Genomic DNA, 27,500 nt, shown 5'->3' on the forward strand with positions numbered 1-27,500 from the left:
CTTTTCGTCTGCAAATACCCGGCCGTGTACAACATACGCCAGAACAAGTTTACTAACCACAAAATCAGACAGCATATACCTGAATCAACTTCGATAAGTGTTTTGCTGTCGAAGTGCTCGACCGTTGGCGAACGCAATAGAAGCCAATATATAAACAGAAACCAACAACCTTCCATTGCACCACTGCATATTGTCCTACGTAAAGTGGTAAATATGAGTTGGCATGCCGCCATAAATCTACCCCCACTCAACGCAGCACCAGAAACGTGTATGCAGTATTCTATTTACCAACATTTGCAAATGTAAAGTCTTTAAAATTTTACGTGAATGTTCAGCGGGACACTATACGGTATAGTAGGCTACACTGAATTCGAACTGACAATAAAGTTTTTTCAAGTTCCTAGTAATAAGGAACTCGCTAAACTGTCTGAAAGTGAGATTCATCAAACTTTCTACAGTAACCGAATTAGGTAGGCCTACTGTCCTGGGCAGCATGGCGAATATTGCTTACGCACGCTCTGACTCAGTCCACCTGCTATTGATTGTCAGTGCTACTTGCAATTAGCGCATGCAAATAGAAACAGTTCATACCATGGACCTCGCAATGAAAAGAATACACATATCCTCGGGCACTATGCGTTATTACGTTTTTCTTTAATCCCTCTTTTGGCGCGCGCGCAGTTAAGCTTTATTTTCATTTTTTCCTTGTTTATCGTACCTGCCTAGCGTCACACTGTTGCCTTAGAATGAGGAACGTAAAAATTAAAGTAACGCCATGTTTTGACAAATTTCAGTTTTAATTTTACGAAATTATATCGCTATCTTTCCCAGTCCTGAGTTTCTCGACTGTTTAATGCAGACGATGCCAGGTACAAACGGCGTATATGCGTGAACGTTATTGTAATTTTTGGCTTACACGTTATGGCAATTGTCACACGGTTATGAGGGCTAAGCGAGTTTGCGCACTGACTTCCTGTATTAACTGGTGTTTTTTTTTCATTTTTGAACGACTGGAATGGATATGCGACACTCTCCAAATTCGTGCCTATGACGTACGTTGGCGTGGCGGAAAAAGAAACGTGACCAAGTTTGTCATTTCATGGAATCCGTATGTGTTACTTTGTTTACAAACGCTGACTGTTTTAACTGAAGTTCAATATTAAGCATAAACCATATTACTCAAATTAAAAAATCGAAATAGGCCATCCCTTTACCAGAATCTATGCACGTGACGTAAGGCGTATAAGTACATCATTTAAGCCAAGGTGGCAAAAACTATAGGCTACGTTTGGTTCACTGATGTATTAATTTTTGATAAAATGTAAGCTATAGTCTGATATTAACCTGCAGATGACGTGAAAAATATCTTTTCTACCAAATTAAGAAACGCTGTGCGTCTTGTCGTATTCTGGACTTGAACAATTTAACCTCATTGAACTTTGCGCGCTAAGATTTCCAAAGTTTTCTATCTTGGGAAGTTAAACCGTACCAACGCTGATATTTTAGGGCAAACCTTATATTGGCTTAAGCCAGTGTTTCGCAACCTTTTTGACTTGGGGTATCGTACAGAAATGATAAATAGTTCGCAGCACCCTTGCTCATATTTTTGCTGAGTGGTTAACTGTAACGTTACAATAGCGAGATTGAAACAGCACATTAGCTGTGCGACAAGGTTGACAAAACATTGTTTAATTTTTGACACTTTTATTGTACACCGAAAATTGTGTCAAGAAAATTACTAATAGAGCCAACAATTTAAAATATTTTTCGGCACCCTGTTCAACCTTGTAAAATCGCTCGTTAATCTCTCGCTGAAATGAGCTCTTTAACTTTGCGAGCGAGGAACTGTTCATAATGCCGCCCAAGGTTGATGCCCACCACCCCCCGTTGTTGCGCAAGAGTCGAACTAAATCCAAACCAGAACTTCGATATTTTCCCAAACCGTAACCGAACCTGAACCGTTTTTTATAATATTTTAAAGAGCCGAACCGGCACTGAACCAAATATTTTGAAAGGACATGAACCTTAACCGAACTCGAACCTTTCAAAAAAGCGTTTCACTTCAACATGACGTCACAAGTTGTATTGGCAAAGTCAAGTTATGACATGTTCGAAATTCCATAAAAAAAATAAATATTTAATAAATAAAACGTTGCTTTTATTTTTTACAGATATTTTGATAATAAGCTGCTTGCTTTTAATACGGCACTTCACGAAACCCTACAATTTATTATTCTAATTTTTTATAGATTTAACGAAACTTCTGTTTTATCCGAATCGGAACTTATGATCCAATTTTTAAATAACAATGGTCAACCGGAGCTGAACCGAAACTCTTGATTTGCTCCGAACCGAAACCGGAATTAAAGCGTATTCTGGAAAACTCCTTGAACCCGAACCGAACTGAACTGGAAAGGTCAAACGGTTCGACTCCCTAATTTTGATGCCCTCAAGCCCTTCAAATCAAAATCGTGATTTCGTCCTTGCATCATTGGCCCTTAACTGTAGCATATAGCCTACTTTTACGTCACTATACACGTGACCATTGTCCACTGACGTGTGACCGCCGCACCTAGCGAATTGCTTTTCCGCATTTGACAATTCATTCTATTTTATACGTCTTACTAATAGCGGCTTGAATCACCGCTCTGTTTATCGTGTGTTTCTGAGATTTGTGAATATACTCTATGAGCAACTATCTACTGAGTGGATTGTCTTTGCTTAGAGTACAAGAAGTTAAGGACAGGTATTCTAGCGGCCTGCTCCTTTGGAGTCGGATTAAGAACTTGTAAGAGACTTAGGCAGCCGTCGGCCCTCGTCTATAGGGTCAGCAGCCTTCTTATAGCTCCCAACTATCCCTCTACGCTTCACTGGTGACCTCCTTGTTCTTCGGAAGATATCTGAAGACAGAACATTGCAATCAAAAGCAGGCAAGTCTCAGAAAAAACGGACTAAAAATCTCGACAATTAGAGAGACGACAGTCAATCGTCTCTCCCCGAATAAGATACATCGCCCTTTCAACGGCCCCCGGAAAGATCCTCTCGTACGAACAGCCCAGGATTCCTTCACATTCCCCGCACCGGCAGCGTGCGACCTTAAAGACGACCTAGCGTCAAAGGATTATTTTGGAGGAACGGAACCGGCTTCGTGTTGTTTTCTTACAACGCCACGCTTGTTTTTCGCTCGCCATTTTTACATGCTATTTCTCTTCATGTCCCACAGCTTTTGGACATGCACCCAAACCAAATCCTAATATCAATCTTCCAGATCTCTTTTCCAATTAATGAACAACCCTTCCTACGTCTGGCTTGTTCATTGGAAGGGGAATTCTGTAGCATATAGCCTACTTTTACGTCACTATACACGTGACCATTGTCCACTGACGTGTGACCGCCGCACCTAGCGAATTGCTTTTCCGCATTTGACAATTCATTCTATTTTATACGTCTTACTAATAGCGGCTTGAATCACCGCTCTGTTTATCGTGTGTTTCTGAGATTTGTGAATATACTCTATGAGCAACTATCTACTGAGTGGATTGTCTTTGCTTAGAGTACAAGAAGTTAAGGACAGGTATTCTAGCGGCCTGCTCCTTTGGAGTCGGATTAAGAACTTGTAAGAGACTTAGGCAGCCGTCGGCCCTCGTCTATAGGGTCAGCAGCCTTCTTATAGCTCCCAACTATCCCTCTACGCTTCATAACATAAAACGAATTGTTTTTCTTGGCCCGCGACAAGATATAGTTGAATCACGCTCGTGTAAATATAAATTATGAGATTGCCAATCTAGTTATGGGTCATTGCACAAGTGCCCCGAGAAACAACAGAGGCAAACAATTTAACACATTTTCTGGCAATCTAAATTTTAAAGCTGGACCCTGTTGCGAGTACAAAGTTTATACTTTGTAGTAATCAACATTTGTGGTATGATTGTAAATACAGTAGTTAGTAATCGTGTTTCATAACATGAAGAAGAGTAAATTAGGTGATTCGGAGTGTCAAAAAGATTAACTTAGCTCTGTTCTGCTCTCGTTAACGTTTACAATATTGCGGGCAATTGTCTAGAATCCGATCAACATCGAAAATTACTTAAGTTGGGGTGCAGGTTAGCGTTTGGGTAAGTTAAGCAATAATATTAAATAATATAACTTGATCCACCCGAACCCAAATATTGTGGATTGCTTTAATAATCGTTTCAGCGCTGTGGCAGGATTCTAGACCAGCGCCCATAATCAAATTGTAGTTTTGTTTGTTGAGGTTAAACGTCAAGTTTATGATTTACAGTTTTGGTAAAATCTAGGAGACTTTTTGACCGATGCTCATAAAATTTTTACACAACACAAAGTTCAACCACCCAATAACCAAGTTTAACGAACAATTCTAAAGTTAATATCTGGAATGGATCGTTTTCATAGTGTTTTTTACCTTTAACATAGTAAACATCATACCCAGTAACTAAACTTAGCAATTCATTAAATTTACTCCATGCCCTGACTGCATTCCATAATTTGCGCCCACAAAGATTTGCGCCAAATTCTTCCGCTAAAATCCTACGCCAAAAACGGTAATTTGTTTGGTAAATTCACTAGACTGGTGATATTCCTCTCCAAAATGACGTCACTGGCATGATTTTGGGCAAGCATTCCACACAAAAGATCTCTGGCGGAAAGCCAGTGGAATGCAATCAGGGTCCATGTTATACTGGTGCCATTAAAACCTTAATTTTTAGAATTTATAAAAAATTGAAAAGCGTGTAATGGTTATAATTCACCACAATTTTATTGTTAATAGGTGCTTAATCAGCCTCAATGGACCAGGAAACAAGGGAAAAGTATTTTGAACTAAAATGCAGCTTATTACAAAAGAAGTGTGGAGAGCTCCAGCTGGAAAACCAAAATACAACAGAACATATTCTGCAACTAGACAAGGTCATAAAACGGCAGCTACGCAAGCGTCAAGTTCTTTTGAACAAACTGCATTTCCACGGTGACAAATTCAAATCGGCAAAACTCAAGTTTTTGCTAGATGACAAGAGTGACTCTGGTTTATTAGATTTTAAGTCCTTCAGAAGAAGATCAATCACCCCAAAAGACATCAATGTAAAACCTCCGAAAAAGTTAAAGCTTGAAATTGATGGCTCTTCTAAATACCAAAGTCCACCAATTGCTTTAAATACGTCTCCTATTTCAAAAAACGTGACTGTTAACTCTCAAGTGGAGCCTTTGGTTGACTAATGTAGATTTATAGCCAACCTAAATTGTGCTTTGGGTTTTCTCTATTTTAAATGAATATGTAACTGATTTTACTAAATAACTAGTAACAGTTCAAGAACCATTTAACCTCAAGTTTGTTATTTGATCCATGTGATACCTGCATTTAAAGACGTGTTATATATTTAACCAAAAAATTTACATTGTTGCCAAAATAAACCTGAATAAAGTGCCAAGGCATTGACAGATGCAATCTTTTAAATTTAACATAATATGTGTTATACCCCCAACCAAAAGTTGGTTTTCTTGTTTTACCAAACACTGGAACAGTATGTGCAAACCCTGAAATCATGCTGTAACTGCATTTCCTTTAACAGAAAGTTGGTGTTGTGCGAGTGCGTATAGGGCTTTATATATGGTGTTGGCTATTTGCTTGACAGTGGAATAAAATGGCTTTATCAGTTTCTATAACTCTGTTGTCTTCATTCATTATTTACTGTGGATACTATTTCATGAGCTATGGAAAGGTAAGACATGATATGTAATTTTTGTTTTTTTCTTTGAATAGTAATGGCATTATTTTAGTTTACCTTTGTTTTCATTATGCTTTATTTTTTTAAACAACAGAAGCCACTTGTCTACAAAAAGAAAAATTCCAAATTTTCTTCATTTCTTGAAGCACATGTTTCATCTTTAGATGAGCGTTTTTGGTCATTTTTTCCTATCCCAGGGGGAAGATTTCAAACCATTTTCGCAGCATTAATGCCCCATTATGAAAAGGTTGCATATGCCAAAAGGTATTATATAATATATATGTTCAATTTTGGTTTTCAAAATGTTAAGCTGTTTTTCAATATCCAATTTAATTGCCATAGCTATTTCTAATACTCATGTTTTTAAATTTTGCTATAATTGTGGTGAAAATTAAAGCACTATTAGAAAAACTTTTGTTTACTGATAAGAAGTTCAATTTCCTGTTTAATTTCTGATGTACAGAATTTCTGAACAGAAATTATTTATCAGGAAAGTACAGAATTTTTTTATCAGGAATTAAACACAAGGGCGAATATCATCTCTTTAATATATTAAGCCTGGCGGCAACAGCAAATTTAATCAAACTATTATTTATTTAACAGCGTTTTTAGCGGTTTACGTATTTGTGTCTTAATCGTTGTGCTCTACAAAGCAACCGCCTTTTTTGTATTGCTCCAGAGAGTCAATAGCGACCCCTGATGGCGGACAGTTTTCCCTGCATTGGGCTTTTTCGCCGGACCAGTCAAGAGACAAAGACACGCAGCCGCTAGTGATCATATTTCCAGGTCTGACATCACATTCCGACTCTGGCTACATACAAAAGATGGTGGCCGAGCTGCTGGAACGTGGCTTTGACGCAGTGGTGATGGTGAATCGTGGCATCGACGTGCCGTGCTTGGTACGTTCTGTCAACGAGCCCACGTAACCTTGTAGAAAGTCCAGGGCTACGAGTTGTGCATGCAGTCACCCCACATGTTTTTTGCGGACTATGTACTTGTGAGACTGAAGTTTTAAACTTATACCTTTGGAATATTACCAACACCCCACGTGTTTTATGCGGACTATGTACCTGTGAGACCGAACTTTTAAAGTTACAGTGTAGAATATTACCTAATTTAATGCGAAAAGGCATATTATTTTTATTGATAAAACCTAATAGAAAAAAATAAACGTAAGAATTCTGCTGCAAAAAACGACGGATCAAGTCGAAATATTACCAAGAGTATAAAAAGTTCATTTTTTATCGTACGTAGTTTTTTTTAATTTTTTTTTTAGCCTACGTCTGTAAAATCCTAGACTAGAGAACTATATTACCTATCCAACATTGCCCCTTTTCTTGTTTAGACCGCCAAAGCTTTCTGCGCTGCTGATTGCAACGATTTTGCGCTGACCATTAGCACGCTACGAGAGAGATTTCCCAATCGCCCCATAGCTGCTGCATCTGTTTCAATGGGAAGGTCGGTAAAATATACTGCCTGAACTTAAATGTTTAAACTAGATAACGTCGGCTGTTGCAAAATTGGAAATATTTAAATATAATAACTCGATTTATTTGAACTTGACCACTATCAAAGCAACAATGTTTTGATGAAATTATCACTAAAACATTACATATATTGTAAACCATTGAACCCTACAGGCAAGCAGCTAAGGTTTAATCAATGAAACCTAACGATTACAAACAGTATGCGTTGGCGGTTGTTTACCTGGCATTTTCCCTAACAGGATAAATAGGAATTTTAACTGGATGAATATCTTAGTGTAAGTAAAGTATTTGCCTCCTATTCGGTAACTTAAATTATTTAGTTTCACCGAGGCAATTATTATCGTGTAATGGCGCAATCCAACATTGCAGCCTGATCTTGAGTCGTTACCTGGCGCTCAGCGGCGCACAAAGCAAGCTACACGCAGCCTTCATTTACGCGTGCCCTTTCGACACGGTCAACAGCTCGGCCAACCTCGAAAAGTGGGACTCCTGGCTTCTCTACAACATCTCCATCACCAAGGAGCTGAAGAGGATTTATAGCCGGTAAGTGAGCCAAGCGCCACAACTGCCGCCGTTGGTTGCTCGGTTTGTTGATATCGGGGAGTTGGGGCGAACGCGAGCGACAGCAAATCGATTAATAACCGTGCATTATCGCGCTGTACAATAGACTGACGCGAACGAAATATCCTGCTGCTAATGTTATGTAACCTTTTGACCTTGGCCGCTGAACGATTCGACGGAATCTTGTCACGGCTTTCGACGCAGTTTTACCTTGATCGAAATTTTTTTTTTTCTTTTTTGAATGTGTTCGTACGCTTTAAATAATTCTTCTTTCTGACGAATCGATTCTGAATTAAAGTCATGACCTTCGCTCCCAGATAATCTGTGAAACATATTTTTTGATGTCTTAAAGTCGACGAATAGTGTCACAGAAATGATTTTTTTCAAACCCCTGTTTTTTCTCTGTTCTATTGGGATTTGGGAATAAACATTTTAGCCACTATATATATTCATATATATATATTAAGCGTATTTTGAAAAAGTGGCTTGTATTTATTTTATATTTCTGTGAAAAATTTTTCTGTGTAAGTAACAATAGGAATTTACTCTGTGTCGCTAACAACCCTTAGTCACGATTAGGCAGCAAATAGTAGAGACGTAGCGATATTCTTTCTGTTGACTGAGCAAACATCGGATGTTTCCTGTAGGTCATATTCGTGCACTTGAGCTATACTGTGTAATCATATTCGTGCACTTCGAGCTATACTGTGTAATAATTTTTTAAAAGCATTTGATATAATTGGATTTATTCCACTTTAATCTTTACAAAAAAGTTGTAAGAAATAATAAATCAGATTATTAAATATTCTCAAATATCTCCTGGCACCCTTTAGCATTAAAAATGGCACTCCGGTTGAGAACCACTGGTTTAACCTTTGTATTTTTCCTACCTGTGGTTAGGATTATGACGCATTTCGTCGTTCGAAGTCCAAACGCTTGGGACTTGTATTTGTCGACACCAAAACAAACGACATGTCTAATATTTGCTAAAGGAATTTTGTCTAAGGTACGCACCTTAGCCCCGACCTTACAAACACACTATAGTCACTGCATGACAATTTTTCGATTGTAGACCCTCACTGATATTTCTGTAACTTATATTTGTTCTTTTTACAGATCGGCTGACAAGTTCACCGGTGTGGTTGACGGTCCGAGATTGAGACGTTCAAGTAGCATCAGAGAGTTTGACATGCATTTCACGTCTAAGTAAGCGCTCGTACTATGAGCCACGATTTTTCACCCATAACTGCCTTGATGTTTTACCTATGCCGGAAAACGCGTTAAAATGGCGATCAGGGGTTGTAAGCTTAGACAATATTCAAGAAACTGGAAAAACCTTGTTTTCTAATGGGATAAAGTACCATCGACTTGACTTGACTTTTTAGTCTAAGCATGATTCATAACTCCATTTTGGTATCCTGCATAGCGCAATGTACCTAATTAATTTTAGCGGATGTAAACCTAAGTTTAGTGTTCCACTGTATTTGTGACTTCTTCTGCTTAGAATTTTCGGTTAGTCTAACACCCATTCTCATGCGTGTTAAGTGAAAAACGTTTGCTGTTTTTCACTTAAGTAAGTATTTTAAATTTGTTTGGTTTTTGAAATGTTAACTCCAACTTCTCAAAAGTAACATTTTACCCTAAAATACGACCTTACATAAGACGGGTAAAACCGTGAAATAGATAATGTTGCAAATTTTACCTCGTCTGAGCTCCGTATTATAAGAGGCTAGGCATTAGCATTGAAAAAGCGTAAATTTTTAACAATCCGTATTTATCTCGTTTATCAGATTACGTAATATTAGTCTTACCTGACGAGGGCCTATGACTTTCGACCCGCGAACACGCGTAGGTGACAGGTTGTGTGATGTCATGTCGGAGTAACCCCGACCCGAACGAATTGAATCGTGACACAAAACTCGTATTTAATTATCGATCCCGCGATTCCGTTAGGGCTAACGAGTTACGCTTGACAATCGCATTACGAAGTTCGTTCCACCGCCGAGTTTATTGCGTTTAACCGAAGGTTACCCTGTCTGTGGCGCGTTGTAGAACTAGATGCCGGGTGTTGGGATATTAGATTAGACCTAATCTGTTCCAAGGCTCACCTGAGAAAACTCCATTAATTTCTTACTAAAATCGACCGTGTTGAGATCGTGCCATACTATCAGACAATTAACGATCTTTTTTTACCTATAGCAGTTGTGTACGTAGAATTATGTTTCTGTCGAAAGAATCTATAACTATACGCATTTAGTACGACTCTTTACGACTACGTTTCGCTAATCTGTACATTTATTTGTCCCCATAACTTCGTTTATGTTTTAATCGAGGATCTTCTATGTTAATTTAACTTTTTAAAATCGAATACATTATGGGCTGCTACTAAGATACAGTACAAGCACTGAAGCACATATAAATAAATCGATTTAATTTGTTTCTAATTTTGTTGAACATTCGATTTTAACTCATTGATGTAGGCCAGTGCTCCGCAATCTTTTTCCACTTGCGGCACACCAAGAGAGCTAAAACAATTCGGCGGCACACCTACGAAATTTATGTCGATCGACAATAGAAACATCAGCAAATATCCTAGGCAGACAAGAGAAAAAGAAGCGACTTTTCTTTTTGTGTTACATTCCCTTATCGTCTGATTTTGCGGTTTTGCTGACTTCCTAAAATTTCTAAAGCCGGTCGAAGACCTAAAAATAGTACCCTCTTGCAATAGCTGATAAGAGAACAGAGGGCTTTGTTGAATAGCATTCGAAAAAACAAAAACGGACATTCGTGCTTTTTACTTTTTTACTTGCCAAGACTAAATTTTATACAAAATAAAAAAATCACAAAATGCCAATAATATGGTGAATGTTTTCCCGAATTTACCGCCTTAGTGTTTCCTTTGTTAACCGAATAATCAAGGTAAATGGAGTTTATTGAGTCAGTTTAGATAGGGGTTAATGCCCATGCTCTGTAGTACAACCGTGCATACGGCCCATATCTGTTAGCCTGGACTATATTTTGTGTCCGCCTCTGGAAGTAGTCCAAGGCGGACTCTTTACCCTTACCTTTACAAAGGCGTCAACCCTTGCCGTTAACCCCGAACCCCGAACCCCGAACCCCGAACCCCGAACCCCGAACCCCGAACCCCGAACCCCGAACCCGGTCCCCGTTGCGCTGGGCAAAAATCGCGTTAAAACCTTTAAAAAAACCTGACTAGACGGTCGCAAGTGCGGCAATTCTAACCCAGCCGCCTGAATTATGCATGTAATTAAGCCGTTAGTCACGTTTCGCGAGCGTCCGACCCCCCAGACTACCGACGCCGATTTCTGTCGCCGATCGTTGCTGCATATTTCATTCTGTTCGCGGAACAAGCACTTTTGTTTGCCCCCTGCCAGTGTCCCTGTGACCGATGGAAACCTTTCGGCGAAAAGTTGAAACCCCGGGGAAGGCCTCCGTATTCTCTAATGCGCTTTGCCGAAAATTACCGTCTATTTCAATTTAATTTATCCATAGCTATAGACGAAATGTGCCGCGTTACCCGGGCTAAATAGGGTTTTTATGTATAAAGTGGCCGATTTAAAATATATATTTAGCCAAAAAAGTGATATGATCAAATCTGGCAAACTGAAAGTATGTCGGTTTACCGGCAAAAGTAAAGTATTTACTGTTAATCTTTAAAAAGAAGACACAAGCAAATTTGTTATACCGAGGGTTTTCGTGTGACACACCCTCCCAATAAAGACGATTTATGATTTTGACAGGTGGTTTGTTTTAACTAACATACAGATGAAGAGCATAACATTATATATATATATATATGTATTATATAAAATTGTCAACCACATAATCGGATTTTACCTTAGTCTCACTTATCTGCCATACAACCCTGTAGAAGCACATGCATTTCTTAATTTTTTCACGAAACTGTTCCAATTGCCTTTTAGAGTGTTCGGGTACGAGACAGTGGACCACTACTACAGCGACAGTGTTATTACACCTAAGTTCCTGCACTCCTTTCGAACTCCAACGCTCTGCCTTTGCGCCGACGACGACGCCTTTATACCGATCGAGAGTAAGCATTTTAATCATTTTAGGTCTACATAGGTAGGACACTTGTAACAGAAGGGGAGAATTATCCAATGCCAGGGCGTGACGATTTTATAACTTATTTGAGTACTGTAGATATTGTAGCTCTTTAGAACAGAACATACTCGATACATAAAATTAGTTATGTCAATTAACAGTAGCGCAACAACGAAAAGTGTTATATATCTTACGTCACATTTCACTTGATTTTTTATTTGAAATACCGTGTTTTATTTTTAAAATTAATCGTAAAATGCTAATCATTTAAAAGTACTATACTCGTTTTCCTTTGTTAACCGGCTGTAAATTGCAAAAGTCAGCAGAACAACGGTTACATAGAAAATCAGCTTACCTTAATAGCTTCCAATTCGCATGGAACCAATTTTCGCTATTTGCTTTTACTTTCTCTAAGTACCGTCATGTTAAGCAACACTATTTTTTGTTGTTTTTTAATCCCACATATTTTGTATTGAATTGTAGGTTGACTATGTCCCTCGCTTGACCCCATTAGGACTTTATCGTGGCTATCACGGATTGATTGACATTTGACACCTGGTGGCCAGCGTTGCCAAACAGGAAGTTTATTTTTAAAAGATGGCTTGCGATGAATTATTGAGGGGATTTTGCACCCTTATTTCATTTCGCTTCTGCTTCAAAATGCACATTTATTACGATTAGGAAAGTAATTGTCGAATGGAGTTGGTGTTTGCACAGAAAAAATAACCCCAGGTTTTAAGCAGGAGTGAGACATGGCAAAAGGGTTAACTTGTGCTATGAGACCCTTCTCGAAGCCTAGATGGTTACATGTGCAAGTTTACTAAATAATAAATTAAACAAATGGTCTTTTGAAATGAACTGCGTTGGTCTTAAAGTCGCTTTTTGATTTAGGGTCATTGCAACTTAGATGCATTGATGGCAGTACTCAGTTTAGCAGCCTATTTCATTTTTTTATTTTCAACTTGATAACTTGTTGAAACGTTAGGCATCTAACTTGTTGAAAACGTTTAGACATCGATATTGAAGGCCCACTACGTAAAACACTACAAAAAAGTGGCGGATTCAGGATATTTGATTTTAAGGTTAAATAAAACACGGTGTCTTGGTGCCCAAAACACTGCCATATCATAATGTAAAATAGACAAAAAACGAAAAATATACGCGCGAAGCGCCAAAACTTTTTCAATTACATACAGTTTAACTTGGCCCAAATATAGTTCGACAGGCTCCCAGGACCACATTTGGCACGTGGGCCTTTCCAAGCTGAGCGAGTTCAAAAATTCTATGCCACACCAATTTGTAAAATAAAGTGCAATGAATATACGACTATTACGCGGCCCGCAACTACATTATAACACTAAGCTATTCAAAAGTAACCCGCGGCCCACTAAAAATGGCTTTGCGGCCCACATTTGGGACCGCGGCCCACAGTTTGCTGACCACTGCTATAGGTATACGTTTTATGTTTAGAGCTAAATTTAAAAAAAAATAAACTCGCATCGTTTTGATCCCACGAAAACCTTTTCAAAAATTCAGGTGTTCCTGCCGAAGCGATCGCACAAACCGACTACGTAGCACTTGGGGTCACCCACGGCGGGGGCCACGTGGGTCATCTGCAAGGACTCAACCCCTTTGCAAATCCCTACTTTGTTGACGTCATGGGGGACTACATGCAGGCCGTTTTTTCGCATGCTGATGAGTTACCATAGTTTTTTATTTTTGTTTTTTTTCACTCGTTTTTATTGGGTTTTCTTTCTATGGCCGACTGAAATTAGTTACGTAATAGCCACCACGTAGGTGATTCAAATTATCGCTTTTGGTGCATTTTGCCCAAGCTTTGATTGTCTCAATCTCTGCAGTAGTTATGAATTGCTTGTAAGTTGTACCCTATAAATGAAGCGTAACTTGCTCTCTGTTCAGCTGTGTATGTTTTGTGTTAAGCACTACATCCACTAAATTTATAATTTAGCCATTCTTAAGTTCCTCACAATTGACACTTATTTCTTCTTGCTTTCTTTGGTTTGTTTCAGTGCAGTGTTATTGTTATATGACGTGTTGGAGTAATTCCTTGCCGTTAAAATTTGCTTCTTGCTTCAATAATTTATCCGTTTATGCCAAATAAAGTACTTTATAACCAGACTGTTTTCCCATTTGCATATACCTCACCTAGTAATCTGATTGAAATTTAGGTTAGCTAGTGTAATGTATATAAAATCTCTGTTCTCCTGCAACAATATACACTTTAATTTTATAATAAAGCGTCCTATACAAAGGCTACAACAGGGGTTCTTAAATGTCGTCGCACAGAAAGGGATACCAAGGGGACGCGAAGACTTACTAAAACACTGTATTAGCTTATTTAGTATTAAGTTGTGCCGACACGAAAAATATATTCTTTCCAAGTACTTTTTGGCGCACAAGTTCGTTCGAGAACATTAGGTGTCGTTAAGATTGGTTATGTTAAGTTACGACTTTACGTTTTGCATAGTGGCGTATCTGTGAAATTTTCATCTTTTTTGTCCCAAAGCTGCAATTAACATAGGCTAGATATAAATACTTCTCACTCAAATCAAAACTTTCAATGTCTTGCTGTTTTGTTCATCGGGCTCACGATATTTGCAGCTTCAGGACCGTGGCCGTTCGTTATGACGACTTATTTTTCACCTGATAGTTTGTGTAGATTTTGCACATATATTTTATCTTACCCTAATCCAATTTGTAATTGTGAGATACCGAACAACTTTAATGTGTTATGGATGCTGATAAGATATCAAACAACTTTTGCATAATGTGCAAGCGCTGTCTGTGCGATGGTTCTATTAATCTGAAACATTGTCTAGCTCTAGCATAACATTCTATAAAAAGGAACAATAAACATTGGCTTTATGGCTGTGAAACTTTTGGGCGGACCCCTGAGCTAAAAAAGACACCTAAACTACGCTTATTTTTTATCACAGTAAAATAGATAGTCAACGTAAAAAACGAGAAGATTTTCAAGCCCTCATATAGTGTGTGGTGGTGAATGCTACATTTAACATTGGACTAAGGCAAGTGATTTTTCAAAAAAAAGTATCGCTTGCCTCATTTTTCTATCCTGCTTAGAAAAGACTACTTCCGTAATAATGAAAAAAATTGGACACTTTCTGACAAATTAATTATAGTTCGAAACTCAAACTCAATGTATAGGCCGCTATCTCATGACAGAAGAGAATTTTTCTTCTGTGACATTAGCAATTGTTATTCTATGATGTATTTATCATTTACGGCACATTAAAAATTCTGACGTTGCCGACTGGTTATTTTACCGCTTTGCGTCACGTATTATTCATAACGTGATGTGTAGGCGGTATTCCCGAATCGCAAGTATGGCAATTTCATTTCAATGCTCGAAACAAATGTTACGGGGAGTTTTTTTCATAGCGGATCAAGATTCACGCCGCTCGCCGCCGTTGTCCCCTCATATTAATAAATTATAGGAAACCTGTAACATCATCGCTGTCCCAATTGCCCTGAAAGAATCGTAATTATGCGGCTGGCTAAATTAACCCAGCGGGAGCCCCGCAATGGGCGCCGTACGTATTTCCCCGTGGAACGCTGAAAGTTCGTCAGCTACAATAAATCAGGGCATCTGACGTCGTCAAATTGTGCAGGCCGCTTTACGACATGGTGCCCTTCTGGAGAACAAGGCTGTGCGAGTCAGCGACAGTCTGCCTATCGAAGGAATTTATGCCTTTCGTATATATTCGGGAATGTTTTCTGCTCAAAAACGACTTAATTTCGTGTTTGTTTAAACGCAAAGTTTAGTCAGTCAAGAAAGGTTACGTAGAAACACAAGAAAGGTGATGTAGAAATATTTAATCAAACGCTAGGTTTTATAGGTGCTCGCAAATTAATTACGTTCCTATTTAGAAGGATTTGCAAAGTTCGTATATCGCTCTTTTGTTGTTTTATGGTTAAAGTAAAAAAAGGGTGTCTGATAAACAGGTTAGCACATTAGAGTTGTCCAATACAGGTTAGCACATTAGAGTTGTCCCATTGTAAAAGATGGCGCTGTCTATCAAGTCTAACAATGGTTGTTTTGCCCCATTCTGTATAATTACAAACTTAAAGTTATGCGGAATTCAGTCTTAAACAGTGGTTCCCAAATTGGGAGACCGGTAGGGCCTGGCAACATTTTGGTGGACATATATGTTTTTGTAGTGACTGAGCAAAAACAAGTTCCTATGCATGGCGTGTATAAGTTATATAGAGCCTGACTTTTTTTGAAAACGGAAGTAAGGCCTGGTTCAAAAAGTTTGACAATCACCGGTATCATCAACATGATACGGAGGTACTCGTTTGGTAGCCCACACTACTCTTCTGTCTGTTCCAACGTTTAAAAACTAAATTTAAAACTATACGGTTTTGTGATTAAAAATCCGAATAAAAATATTCACAACGCATTTTGTTAAGCAACTCAGTTACAAAAAAATCTACTGTTGTAATTTCTGAAGATTTCGTATATTACAGTTTGCATCACCACTTTATTTAGTATGTCCATTTACCAATTTGTTTGTTTGTCGCTGAATGTGTAAGAATAGACAAAACCTATACGTTGAACAAATTACTTAATGGTATAGCGCAGGCCGTCATGCAATGGATATATGTCCAACGATATCTCTTTCATATCTAATTCAGAAATTAAACCATGTTTCTTGGCAAGCCTGTTTAATTGTTAGTGATAAGAAAACGATAAATATTTTACAAGCCTGTAATACCGAAAATAGCCATGCACCAAAATAAAGGATATTTTCCATTATCAAACCAAATTTGTTAAAGTGAATCCCGCAAAATGTAATGATTTTAAAGTTTATTCCTTGAATACACGAAGCGCCATTAAATGTAAGACGTAGTTCAATTGCCTTTTTTAGGCTTGCGTTAACAAGTCCACAATACGCCCACCAGTATAAATACCTAAGAATTGCTTGTTACACATTGTCACAGGTTTTCGCGGTTATAAAAGTTAAGGGAGCACAGACACGGAAGAAAAACCTATAGAAAAAAGAACAGCTTCAATATTAATGACGTGAGCGGAATTAAAATTGATAAGATGTGAAAATATTTATGTGATTCGTATTTTAACATCCGGAAAGGCTCTTAAGCATCCGGCAGTATGAAAATTTCGCCAGATATCCGCTGTGAATATACGGCTCTCATGAAGGAAAGTTTGCCTTACAGTTAGCTGATTCTCGGGATTTCGCTTAGCCTAAAGGGCTTTTTTGTTCTTTTTGCCTTTCTGGTTGGATTTAGCGCAGGCGATCAAGCGGCAAAGATAATAGGGTCCAAATCGGATTAGGAATGCTCGTCCGCGTATCTGTGCATCCCCAGAAAGCGACCGAGGCCGCTCAGGCACACGTCGTTGTTTTATCATTACGACGATGTTTATATTGTGATAAATTAGTAATGCGTTGCCCGCGGCTGTGGTAGAGGGGTGCCGCCTTTGTTGCTTGTTGTTCGCCCCTCTTTCGACTCGTGAATTATTGATACTGGCGCCAGGAGATCGCATCTATAACATTCCCGAACATATACGGCGACGAACATATGTAGGCATACATGCGGCGCGAATAGTGGGCCGGTCAAAATTGGAAAAGGATTACGGCACCTTGCTGCGTCGTCCGCCCTATAAGCCAAGCCATAGGTAGAAATGAATATGGTGAATAGACCCGGATAGAGCATGAACAGAGAGTCGCCGACCTTATATGTTTGTGATTTATAAAAATAACTATGGAAACAGTTATCTAAATTTAAGACAATAATGTCGCACAGTCGTATATCCTGTGCGATTTTTCTGTAAAACAAGAGTCTCCAATTCCATTCAGTTATAGCCTACCTACCTATAATGGTCGACGAAAGGGTATAAGCCATTTATACCGTTTTACAAGTTATTGAACTTACGAACATTGATTTATGGCATTGCAGTATATATGTTTTACGTTTTGTCTATTTTTGCCATATAAAGAAGGTTATTATCGCCGATCCAATTTCATTGTATATAAATGCAAACGTGCCTCACCGTCGTGCTCCAGATGTCATGGCTTACGCGTGTATTGTTTAACATCTATCTTGTCGAGTTATTATCGCACTGACTAATGCTTACAGAATACGTACTCATGGCACAACATGCATTTAAACCGGAAAGATATTCGGACCCACGAGCTCTATACATTTTTAAGTTGGCGCTAGTGGGTAGTCGCACGGTGCTGATCACTACAGTTAAAATAAATGTTATCCAACTTTTGAATCCCCGAAGATTACCGCACCAAGTCCTATCCAACCCATGTTTTAATTTATTCACCAAATAAAGTTTATAGGTACCTTATGGTTTATTATGTGTAATCCGTAAAGCAGTTCAATGAAGCCTAAATGTAAAATCCATGTGGTTGACCACACATAATATCATAAAAATGATTCCGTTATCCGCCCAATATGATGAGCCAATGGCTCTCTTGTTGTTCGACTTTGCAGTGATTGTATAATTTGTGCTTTTGAGTTATCTTAAATAGAATTTTGCTGTTGAAATAGTCAACCCTATTTTGAAAGCTAAATAATTATTTTAACGGTGTAATAATTTGTGTTTACAGCATTGCAACAAAAAAATTTTACGTTATTGTTAGAGGCGGATAACCTATCCCCTGTTTAAAAAAATGTTGGCGTTAGTGCTTGTTGCGTGTGTTACCTATCCTTATTATTTATCTGATGCACAGCTTGTTCAATGCCTTCACCACAAATGCCACGACCCACGAGCTGGGAAAAGCACAAACTCTGGTATGTTTAACGACTGCTCGTTGCACTGCATGCGAAGTAATGGTGAATGTTAACATAAAATAATAATAGACTTTATAAAATTGATATCCGGCGCTGTTACAGTGGTTCACATTTTTATTTTGTACAGCCGATTTCTCCAATCTAAACACATATTTTGTGCTGTAACGATGATATGTACTTCGACTAGACCAGGGGTTCTCAACCTTTTTATTGTCGTGGTCCACTTTTGTTTTGAAAATTGTTCGTGGCTCACTTCCTAAAGTTCTGCTTAAATTGGTTACATAACTGAAGTGTGTTAGAAATCAAGAATAACTTATAAAATATCAACAATGTAGAATATTTTATAATAACCTACACATAACGCTGTCAAAGCGAAGCTTTAGAGTCTGCTGTAAAACGAACTAACGAATTAAACAAATAAAACTAAAATTTTCACAAACTTTACAATTTTCCAAAAGCTCTGTGGCCCACCAGTGGGCCATGGCCCACCCGTTGAGAACCCATGGACTAGACTTCTTATTTATCGACCTCTATTAAATGTGAGCTAACTTTGCTAGGCAACATGTTTATTCACGTAGAAAAAATCACAGATAATAAATACAAGAAAGTTGAAAGGACCAATGTGTTCTTTGAAATGCACTTCTTTAAATTTAACTGTGTTCCATTGGTGACCGTAACAGTAATCAAACTTTTGTGTAAAATCGGTATTCGGTGTTGTGTTAACGTTTAGAATTTTAACAGAAGCCTTCGACTTAATTTCTGTACAATTGAAAGAAATGTTGTATGCGCTCTGCTTAGGCTTATGTTATTACTAATTTAGTTATAAACGTTAACCAAAATTCAAGCGGTGTTTTATTTCCATAGATATGTTACGACCGGTGGCTTGCGAGCCTCGAAATGATGGTCGTGACGTGGCGCCCCTGGGTACAATCGCGGTATCCCCTGTGAACGCGACTTGCCGATCGCCTGAAGTCCAGTTTTGCAGTCTGGTGATGCATGTTGTGTTAGCCTACTTACCTAATGACCTTTGATTATAATCAATAACCCGTTGTTGTTTTACGGGTCGCTGTATGCTCGTTTTAACTATAATTATTTCGGGAAAAATAAATTGCTTCAACTTTTGCTTATTAATACCTAACACTTTCATTATAAATCACATAATAATTTTATCAGAAATAGCAAGTCGATTTTATTCCATTCTCAGACGTTTACGCATCCGATTTCTAACTCTTTACTGTTTGGGTTTATTTAAAGCATATAACCCTTGTTTTTCCTTTAACAAATTATCCTGTTTTTAGTTTGGAATATGAGAGTAAACAAAACCAACTTATAATAGTTTATTATTTTGGCATTGTTTAAAGTTTATCGTTTATGTATTTAATAACTGCACTTGTTTGTGGTTGAAATGAATCTCAATATAACAAACGAGGATGTGTAAGTGACTGTATAGCAAGTTAAAACTGTAAACTCACATAACAAACACACATATATCAAATGAGTTTAATAACACCTCAGTGAAGAAATCCAACTAAACGAACACTTTTCCGCAGAAGAATCGCTTCTCATGCATGACGTGTGACGCCGAGCGTGAAGATATGAGCCACGAGCCAAGTCACATGATCGACGGAATCAAATGGACCTGGTGGCAGAGTGTTCCGTGGCCTGGACCGCCAAATGAACCACTGTCAGTCAACATTACACTGACGTTGCCCAAGGTGTTTTTACTTACAGGTACGTTTCACGAAACTTCTATTGAAATGGGATTTTTTCTTTTTTTTAGAGTATCTAAAGGGGTTGTTATTCTATTCTTGATAAACCAAAGATCAAAAAGCAACTTCTATCAAATTTGAAAAATATGGTCTGAAACTAATTATAAGTTATCAGCAGTCTTATGCAACTATCAATCTTTTAAAATAGAAAAAATAAATCGGCTTAGTGCAAAACATGACAGTTGATATGTGGCTACACTATATTCTGCGTTAACAAGCCTCCCACATTTGCACTTGCAGATTTCTGATACACACGTATAGTACGTCGCGCCCCATCGTCGGGCCGCATTAAAAATTAAAACCTGTCGAGATTTGTTTGACGCAGATGACATCAAGATCGACTTTTTCGACGGGCGACCTCAGGTGACACTCGTTGAGAAGTCCGCGGACTTCGGAAAGACCTGGACCCCGATGGAATACTTCGCTGATGACTGCCGGCGCCGCTTCGGAATGCCAAAAACGTGAGTGGGCTTGTTGCACTTTGTTCAGTTTTGTTTCACAACACGAACATTGACATTTGAAATGACAAATATACTCAGGAAAATATTATAATTAGAAGCGGGACATAAACCAGCCATATGCCTTAAACTTGGATAATATTCATACTAACGGACAGGCCTTGTAACATAAGGTACGGTATTTGTTTTCTATAAAGGAATTTTATTGTTTTGAACCCATGACGTGTAGAATAAAACTACATTGCAATCCTACATTTTTCGTTGCAAAGTATCATTGGTTATATCGCATGCCCAACTATCTGATTGATGCGTCAAAACGTTTTCCAGCATAAAGTTTTTACCTTATTTTTGTCGTAATGTTTGGTAATATTCTGAAGGAACCTATTGTTATTTAGGCCGATTAACAAGGTGTTCACGACTGTCAAGGAAGCCCTTTCTCCTTTCTGCTCCGAGGATTACAGCTCTAACTTTCGGTGGGACATGAGCGGTATGCTCCCGGTGGCGGTCGTTCGGCGACTCAACGCACTCACGTCTATCGGAATGCGAAAGGTAAGATGGCTGCATCCAAAACTCGTCAATACAATAACTGGCCGCAAAAAAGGAGTAGAAATCAGGCTCTTGCGTAGACTACAGTTGTAATGACTCCATTCATAAGTGTACTTAATATACTGTTTTAAATAACACGTCAAGTTGCGGATTTATTCGGATTTAATGCATTTTGGCAAATGACTTGGGGTGAAATCTATTGTTTAATGAAATAAATTTATGTAAATTAAATTATTTGCATACATTTCACGACTAAAACAGTTTACTTGCTATACTTGTTTAGTTTTCAGTGTTGCGATGTAAAGTGTTGCTCGGAAAATTGAGGTAATTCAAAATAACATTTTTGCAACGCTGGAAAACGAGGTAGACCAACTTCTAACCTAACGAGGTTTAAACGACATGCATGTGTTGGACTGAGTCTCAACACGAAATGAAAATAGAAATACATCAGTTTTGCAAAAAAAAAAAATTTATGCACAATATTTTACCTAGGTCTTTCTATGCCTCCGGCCTTCCGCTTTATTTTTTTGGCGTCGGACTCGTGAAACCGACTCCGCAGCCCTGACCAAAACTGATCTTGTCTTGTAATAAACTGTGCAAATGCTGTGTTTTTCCGACTTTATTAGTTGCCACGTCATATCCCTAATAACAAAATTAAGTGCAACAAATAAAAAATTAACAAATGAAGAAGCTTTTGCAAATATTGAAAGTTTGGCAAGCTAAACCAGAAAATGTTTTGTGTATGTTTTTTCACGAAAAACTAGTTTTGTAGGGTTTTTATGGCTTCATGGTTAAAACAAAACAAAATTACTAAATCCGATTTGCCAAGAGCCATTTTGCTCGGTAAAAACGAATAGTAGTATTGCGTGCTTCGACACTTTTACATTGTGTTGATGAGGTAAGTGTCGTGGGTTGAACCGCAATTTCGTAAATTGATCTTCTTATCTACGAGCGTAGTTTAGTCAAGTTCGCACCAGAAAAAAACATACAATAAAGTACGAAGTAAAATGATACGCAAAGCCAATCAATATTTCACGCCGGCAATTTACAGCAGACGTCACGAAAGAAATTACAAATCAGGCAGTAGGTTAAAATATCAGGTGCAATCCTATAACAACTCTGAAAAAACGTTTGGTCTTATTATTAAAATTACCATCGCTTAAATTTGGATTGAACTTTTTAATATATGTTGTGTATGTCGAATTATTTTGTCTAAATGCGACTATACTTATGTTCTATTCACACGGCATAAATTATGGATGTATGTGAACAACGTGTACTTTTCCAGGGACAAGTTAAAATGCACCACCAAAAGTTCATTAAAAGATACCTCCGAACGTCACACTTTATAAGCGAGTTGAGATATAAACAACTTTGAAAACAATTTAACAAAACAAGTTCATATGAGTATATTCATTAAAATTACCAGCAAGAACTAACTAGCGCTTTCAAATTTGCAGAAAGAGATGTGCACGGATCTGTGGAACGACACGAACGGACTGAAGAGCTTTCTTGAGATCACTAACCTTCGTATCCGACTCCTCAGTCCCGCCATCATCAACACTTCATCTTCGTCCTTATCCGAGGACCTCTTGGCTGCGCAGTACATTCGCAGATCCGAACACTACGGAATAAGGAAGATCGAAATATCAGCGAGGTATATTACTTTCTGCCGTAATATCTATGTATATTAAAGCAGTTTTTTATATGGGTAGTTGGGTACATTACGCACAGATCTGTATGGTGGCTTGATAGTGAATTACCTGAATTCACACATAAATTAATATATTAACTGAAGGTGGTACGAGCTCGTATCTAAACGTCTTATTTAAGATGATTTCGATCTACGCGACTTTTTTGGCTTTGCAATTCATTATCAAAGTTTTTTGGACTTGCGACGCACCACAATCAAATGCAGCACGTCGGTTTGAACTTAATTGCCGTAATTGGAAAATTGAATCGAGGCACAGTTTGACAACCTATGTAGTAAAGTATGCCGATAGGTTAAATTGTTTTCTGATGAAAAACAGTTTCTCTAAAACAAGTTTTCCGAAGAACGGTCGTGATGTGTTTATTAAGATATATGGTTACTTTTACGTGAACGTATAGTTGATTTTTAATGCAACGGACCGCAGGCAGAGTCTGATATGTAGAGGTGTTGTGAATAAAACATCTACGTAAGAGCTTTTTTTAGCCGGCAGTTACTTGCTCCACGTGACAAACAGTAAATTATGCATACCATAATTATAGTGTTGTTATCACTGAAATGAGTTGGGGTGAAGGGTGAAGATAGACGTGGATTAGCGGGTTGGATTAGGGGTGGGACTAAATAGGGTTGAGTTTTGGTGTGAGTCATGCGATCTCGGTGATTTAGTGATCCTGAATATAGATGCATGATCATAAGTGTGACTCGAAATTCCTTTTAAGAAATAGAACAAAGGTAATAAAATATTAACAAACGTTCGTCAAAAACGCTAGCGATAAACAAAGTAGTCCTACTTCATAAAATATCATTTAAGCAATAAAAGCTATACCTTGGCAAAACCTTTGACGTATGTTATTGTTATCAGATGCCAATGCAACGGGCATGCGAGCTCGTGCAAGTACGGCAAGAAAACGGCCAAGTGCAAATGCGAACACAACACGTTCGGCAGCGAATGTCAGAAGTGCCAACCGCTCTTCTGGATCGAGAAGTGGAAGCCCGGTATATACTCGGCTAACAGAGTCCTCGGCGATGCTAACCCATGTAGGTGTTTCGATCAATTGCGCAATTACCTTCCAACCGTACCGGTATTTGCTTTATGAAGTGGTCGTTCTTTAATTTATATTCTAACAATGACTCTTGTCAAAAATCAATATTTAAAAAAAATTAAAACTATCGTGATCGTAAGACTATTTATAAAAAACAGGTATAAAACATAAAATAATTAATTTAATCTCATTCGAGTTAAGAAACTGATGATGCCCATTTATAAGGCGAAATATATATTTCTGGAAAAGGAAATGATTTTATGTTTTATACCTGTCTTTATAAACAGTAATAAGATCATCTGATACGAAAGCAAAAATCTTTGTTTTACATTTTACTGTCTGCGATTCCTTACTCCCGAAAAGTGTTTCAGCTTAAAACATTCGTAATATATTTTGAATAAAGCCGGGCCTATTATATATTATATTAAATGAGACGTTTCGATATAAATTTCTCTCATTTGTGAGAAATATTTCGATTGCGACAAAACTATAAAACGTCTTTAGAAATAAGTTATTTTCATGCCCCAGATGTAATAAAGGTAAACGGGCTGATGGTTCAGTTTTTTACTATAGGAGGCTAGGGTCGAAAGAAACTCGAAAGTCAAGGGTGCCATGTTCTTTAGATCGCAATGTTTTAGAATATAGTAGGAATGAATATATAGTTGCTGCCAGGCATTGATTTAATTGTAAAATTGTTCTTCCGACAAAATTTTAAGTACCAACTTCAGGGGCAATATTATTGCAACTATGGGCAAATGAAATATATATATATATATCAGGCAAATAAAAAAAAACAAAGTAAAAATCAAGTAAAATTCTCAATAATAATTTTTGTCGGAAGATCAATTTACAATTTAGAATAGTACATCTCTACTTCGCCTAATAGCTTTGCTTAGATGCTCTTTAATCACTGATTTAATATGAGAGGACTTGACGTAAGTCTTTCTGGTAAAACGGGAGAATTGACTAATAATTTTTACGCATAATACAATTCGCTTGATATTTACTTTCTTTATTGTTATTACGATGTAAAATAACGCTGTTAATTAAAAGATTACATCGGTTTTCCAAATAAAAAATATAAATGTAGTATATTAATATTCTGTCCTTACTTGTTATGACACTGACTTAGGCTTGTTTTAAGTAAGTAACGTTTTGGACTGGAAATTGTCTCACTATTTTCTTAAAATGAATAAAATTCGACATGGGTTATTTTACCAATATCTCGACAATGACATAATTACGCAATGTCGCTTATCCTCGCAGGCCTTTCCTACTACTCCAAGTGGTATCGCGACAAGGTTTTACGCGAGGGGCGTCACTACCCGAACGACAGGATACCGTCCACCACCTTCCCGGAACCGTGTCGCTGCAATCGCCACAGCGACCGATGTGAGGCCATCCCGGGTTTTGGGATAGCGTGCGTCGACTGCCGGCACAACACCGAGGGACAGAACTGCCACAGCTGTCGACAGACTTACTACAAGGACCCGACGCTGAGCTTGGACAGCCCCAAAGTTTGCAAAGGCCAGTGAAAACGTGAAGACTTGCCAGTCGGCACTAATTTTGTTTTGCCGAATTACAGTATTTTTTGAGTATAATTATGAGAAATTAATCTAAGAACCCCGTTTTGCGGATCCTTGATATAAAACATTGGTTCTTAACCTTTTCCGCCCGCGTACCACCTATAGTGTTTTATTGCTACCAATAAGTACCACCTAGTGTCAGGAGGATCCCATGTTTGCGCTTTAGACGCAATACATTAAATAAACCAATCCGAGGTATAATCCATAATTATAGATGGATTTAGTGTTGCAATGTAAAATAAAGTTATTTAAACCTCACCACAAGAGCGTTATAGGCCATTCGCGTTGCTCGGTGACTATAGGTGTACATGTACCAGGTTAAAGAACAACTTATTTACAATATCGACTATTCTTCCTGGCACATCAACCAGGCCTATACGTATTTTATGTGTTTAACGCAATGTATGTTGACTTGGCGACCTCGAAATTTTTTCGATATTTATTTTGCAACACTACAAGATGTTTTTTCACTGCTACCGCACAAAATATGCCATATCAGTGGTTCTCGACACTTAATTTTTTGTTTACCCTTTTAAGCAGCCTTTAAGAAAAAAACGATATTTGTTTACCACACCTGGCAAAACTGTAAAAACTAATGTAGATTTTTAAACAAATTGTTAAAACTATTTTGTCTTAAAATCACTTTTACTTTAACTACAATAACAGTAATTATATAATTTCCAACGGCCGATAAGAGAATTAACATCGGTTCACGTTTGGTGCAATCTTCAGACGAGATACCGTCAGTTTAGGAACTAACCTGGTTTGGATTTATGTCTAAATTTTACAAACATAAAGCTTCCATGTTAAAGCTTATACTACCCTATATTTCAGTTGTTAATGTAGCTGATATTCAGTTATGTATATTATACGATTGTAGAATCTTAATTGCGCTATTATTTACTGTACAGCCTGCAACTGTAGCAAATTCGGTTCGTACAGTCGCTGGTGCAGCGCCAACGGTCAATGTCACTGCAAGGTCGGCTTCAGAGGAAAGATGTGCGATCAGTGTGTGGAGGGACTTTATATGGTCGACAATATTTGCTTCCGTAAGTTCGAATGTTTGGCGAGCCCAGTTATATGTGTTTTTTTGCTCGATTTTAGGTTAAACGGACTTGTTTATACTACTTATATGCAGACCATTTCTCCATAATATTATTTGTTACTTGCAGCTTTGGAGCGCGAATGCTTGGAAACGTTTGTTGAGCGCTGTAGGGAATTTCCCTTCAAGGAAACGATGTGTAGCGTAACTGCCACCCAGTGGTGCATCTGCTCCAAGTATAAACGGGGAAATTGCACCTTTATGGATACAAACGTGCAAGGAACGTCTAAACGAATGAAAGATGATGTAGATCCCCCAGGTGGTGGGACAAATATCCTTTTGCCGTTAAACATTTGTCCGCTTTGTCTCTTGACTTTGCTCCACATTTTTTTGTTTGTCCACTGACACTGATTTCACCGACTTGTTTTTCATATTGCTTGTCGCCGCTTTACGTCGCTATGTGCCTACGCTAGTTCAGTCCTGATTTTTTTTATTTCGTTTCTGGAACCTGTGGTCTACTAATGTTTATCGCGTTCTATTAGCGTATTTTTTTCATATGTATGTTGTTACTTTATTAAATTCGTTAAAGTGTCATTGAACCTGTAACCAATAATTTATATTTATTTGCCTTTTCTCTGGATGACAATGGAAAGAAATTCATACCGACCAGCA

At 38.0% G+C, this 27,500-nt stretch overlaps 2 protein-coding genes across 2 annotated transcripts; both read left to right on the forward strand.

The window, feature by feature from the left end:
• Positions 1–3,853: 3,853 nt before the first annotated feature.
• LOC146167602 (phospholipase ABHD3-like) lies at positions 3,854–14,001 on the forward strand. Its single transcript, XM_083384280.1, has 8 exons — positions 3,854–5,735; positions 5,836–6,005; positions 6,421–6,640; positions 7,087–7,199; positions 7,598–7,771; positions 8,906–8,995; positions 11,734–11,861; positions 13,409–14,001. Exons 1-8 carry the CDS (start codon positions 5,658–5,660, stop codon positions 13,579–13,581), a joined length of 1,146 nt encoding a protein of 381 aa, XP_083240406.1. The 5' UTR covers positions 3,854–5,657; the 3' UTR covers positions 13,582–14,001.
• Positions 14,002–18,628: 4,627 nt separating this feature from the next.
• Positions 18,629–27,323, forward strand: LOC146167603 (netrin-G1-like). Its single transcript, XM_083390749.1, has 10 exons — positions 18,629–18,676; positions 19,541–19,665; positions 20,227–20,407; positions 20,771–20,906; positions 21,299–21,452; positions 22,910–23,106; positions 24,020–24,195; positions 25,467–25,727; positions 26,698–26,835; positions 26,959–27,323. Exons 2-10 carry the CDS (start codon positions 19,543–19,545, stop codon positions 27,231–27,233), a joined length of 1,641 nt encoding a protein of 546 aa, XP_083246875.1. The 5' UTR covers positions 18,629–18,676; positions 19,541–19,542; the 3' UTR covers positions 27,234–27,323.
• Positions 27,324–27,500: the final 177 nt, after the last annotated feature.

This window comes from Ascidiella aspersa, chromosome 1, assembly GCF_963924565.1.
Source record: "Ascidiella aspersa chromosome 1, kaAscAspe10.2, whole genome shotgun sequence".
In the NCBI taxonomy this organism is placed as follows: Eukaryota; Metazoa; Chordata; class Ascidiacea; order Phlebobranchia; family Ascidiidae; genus Ascidiella; species Ascidiella aspersa.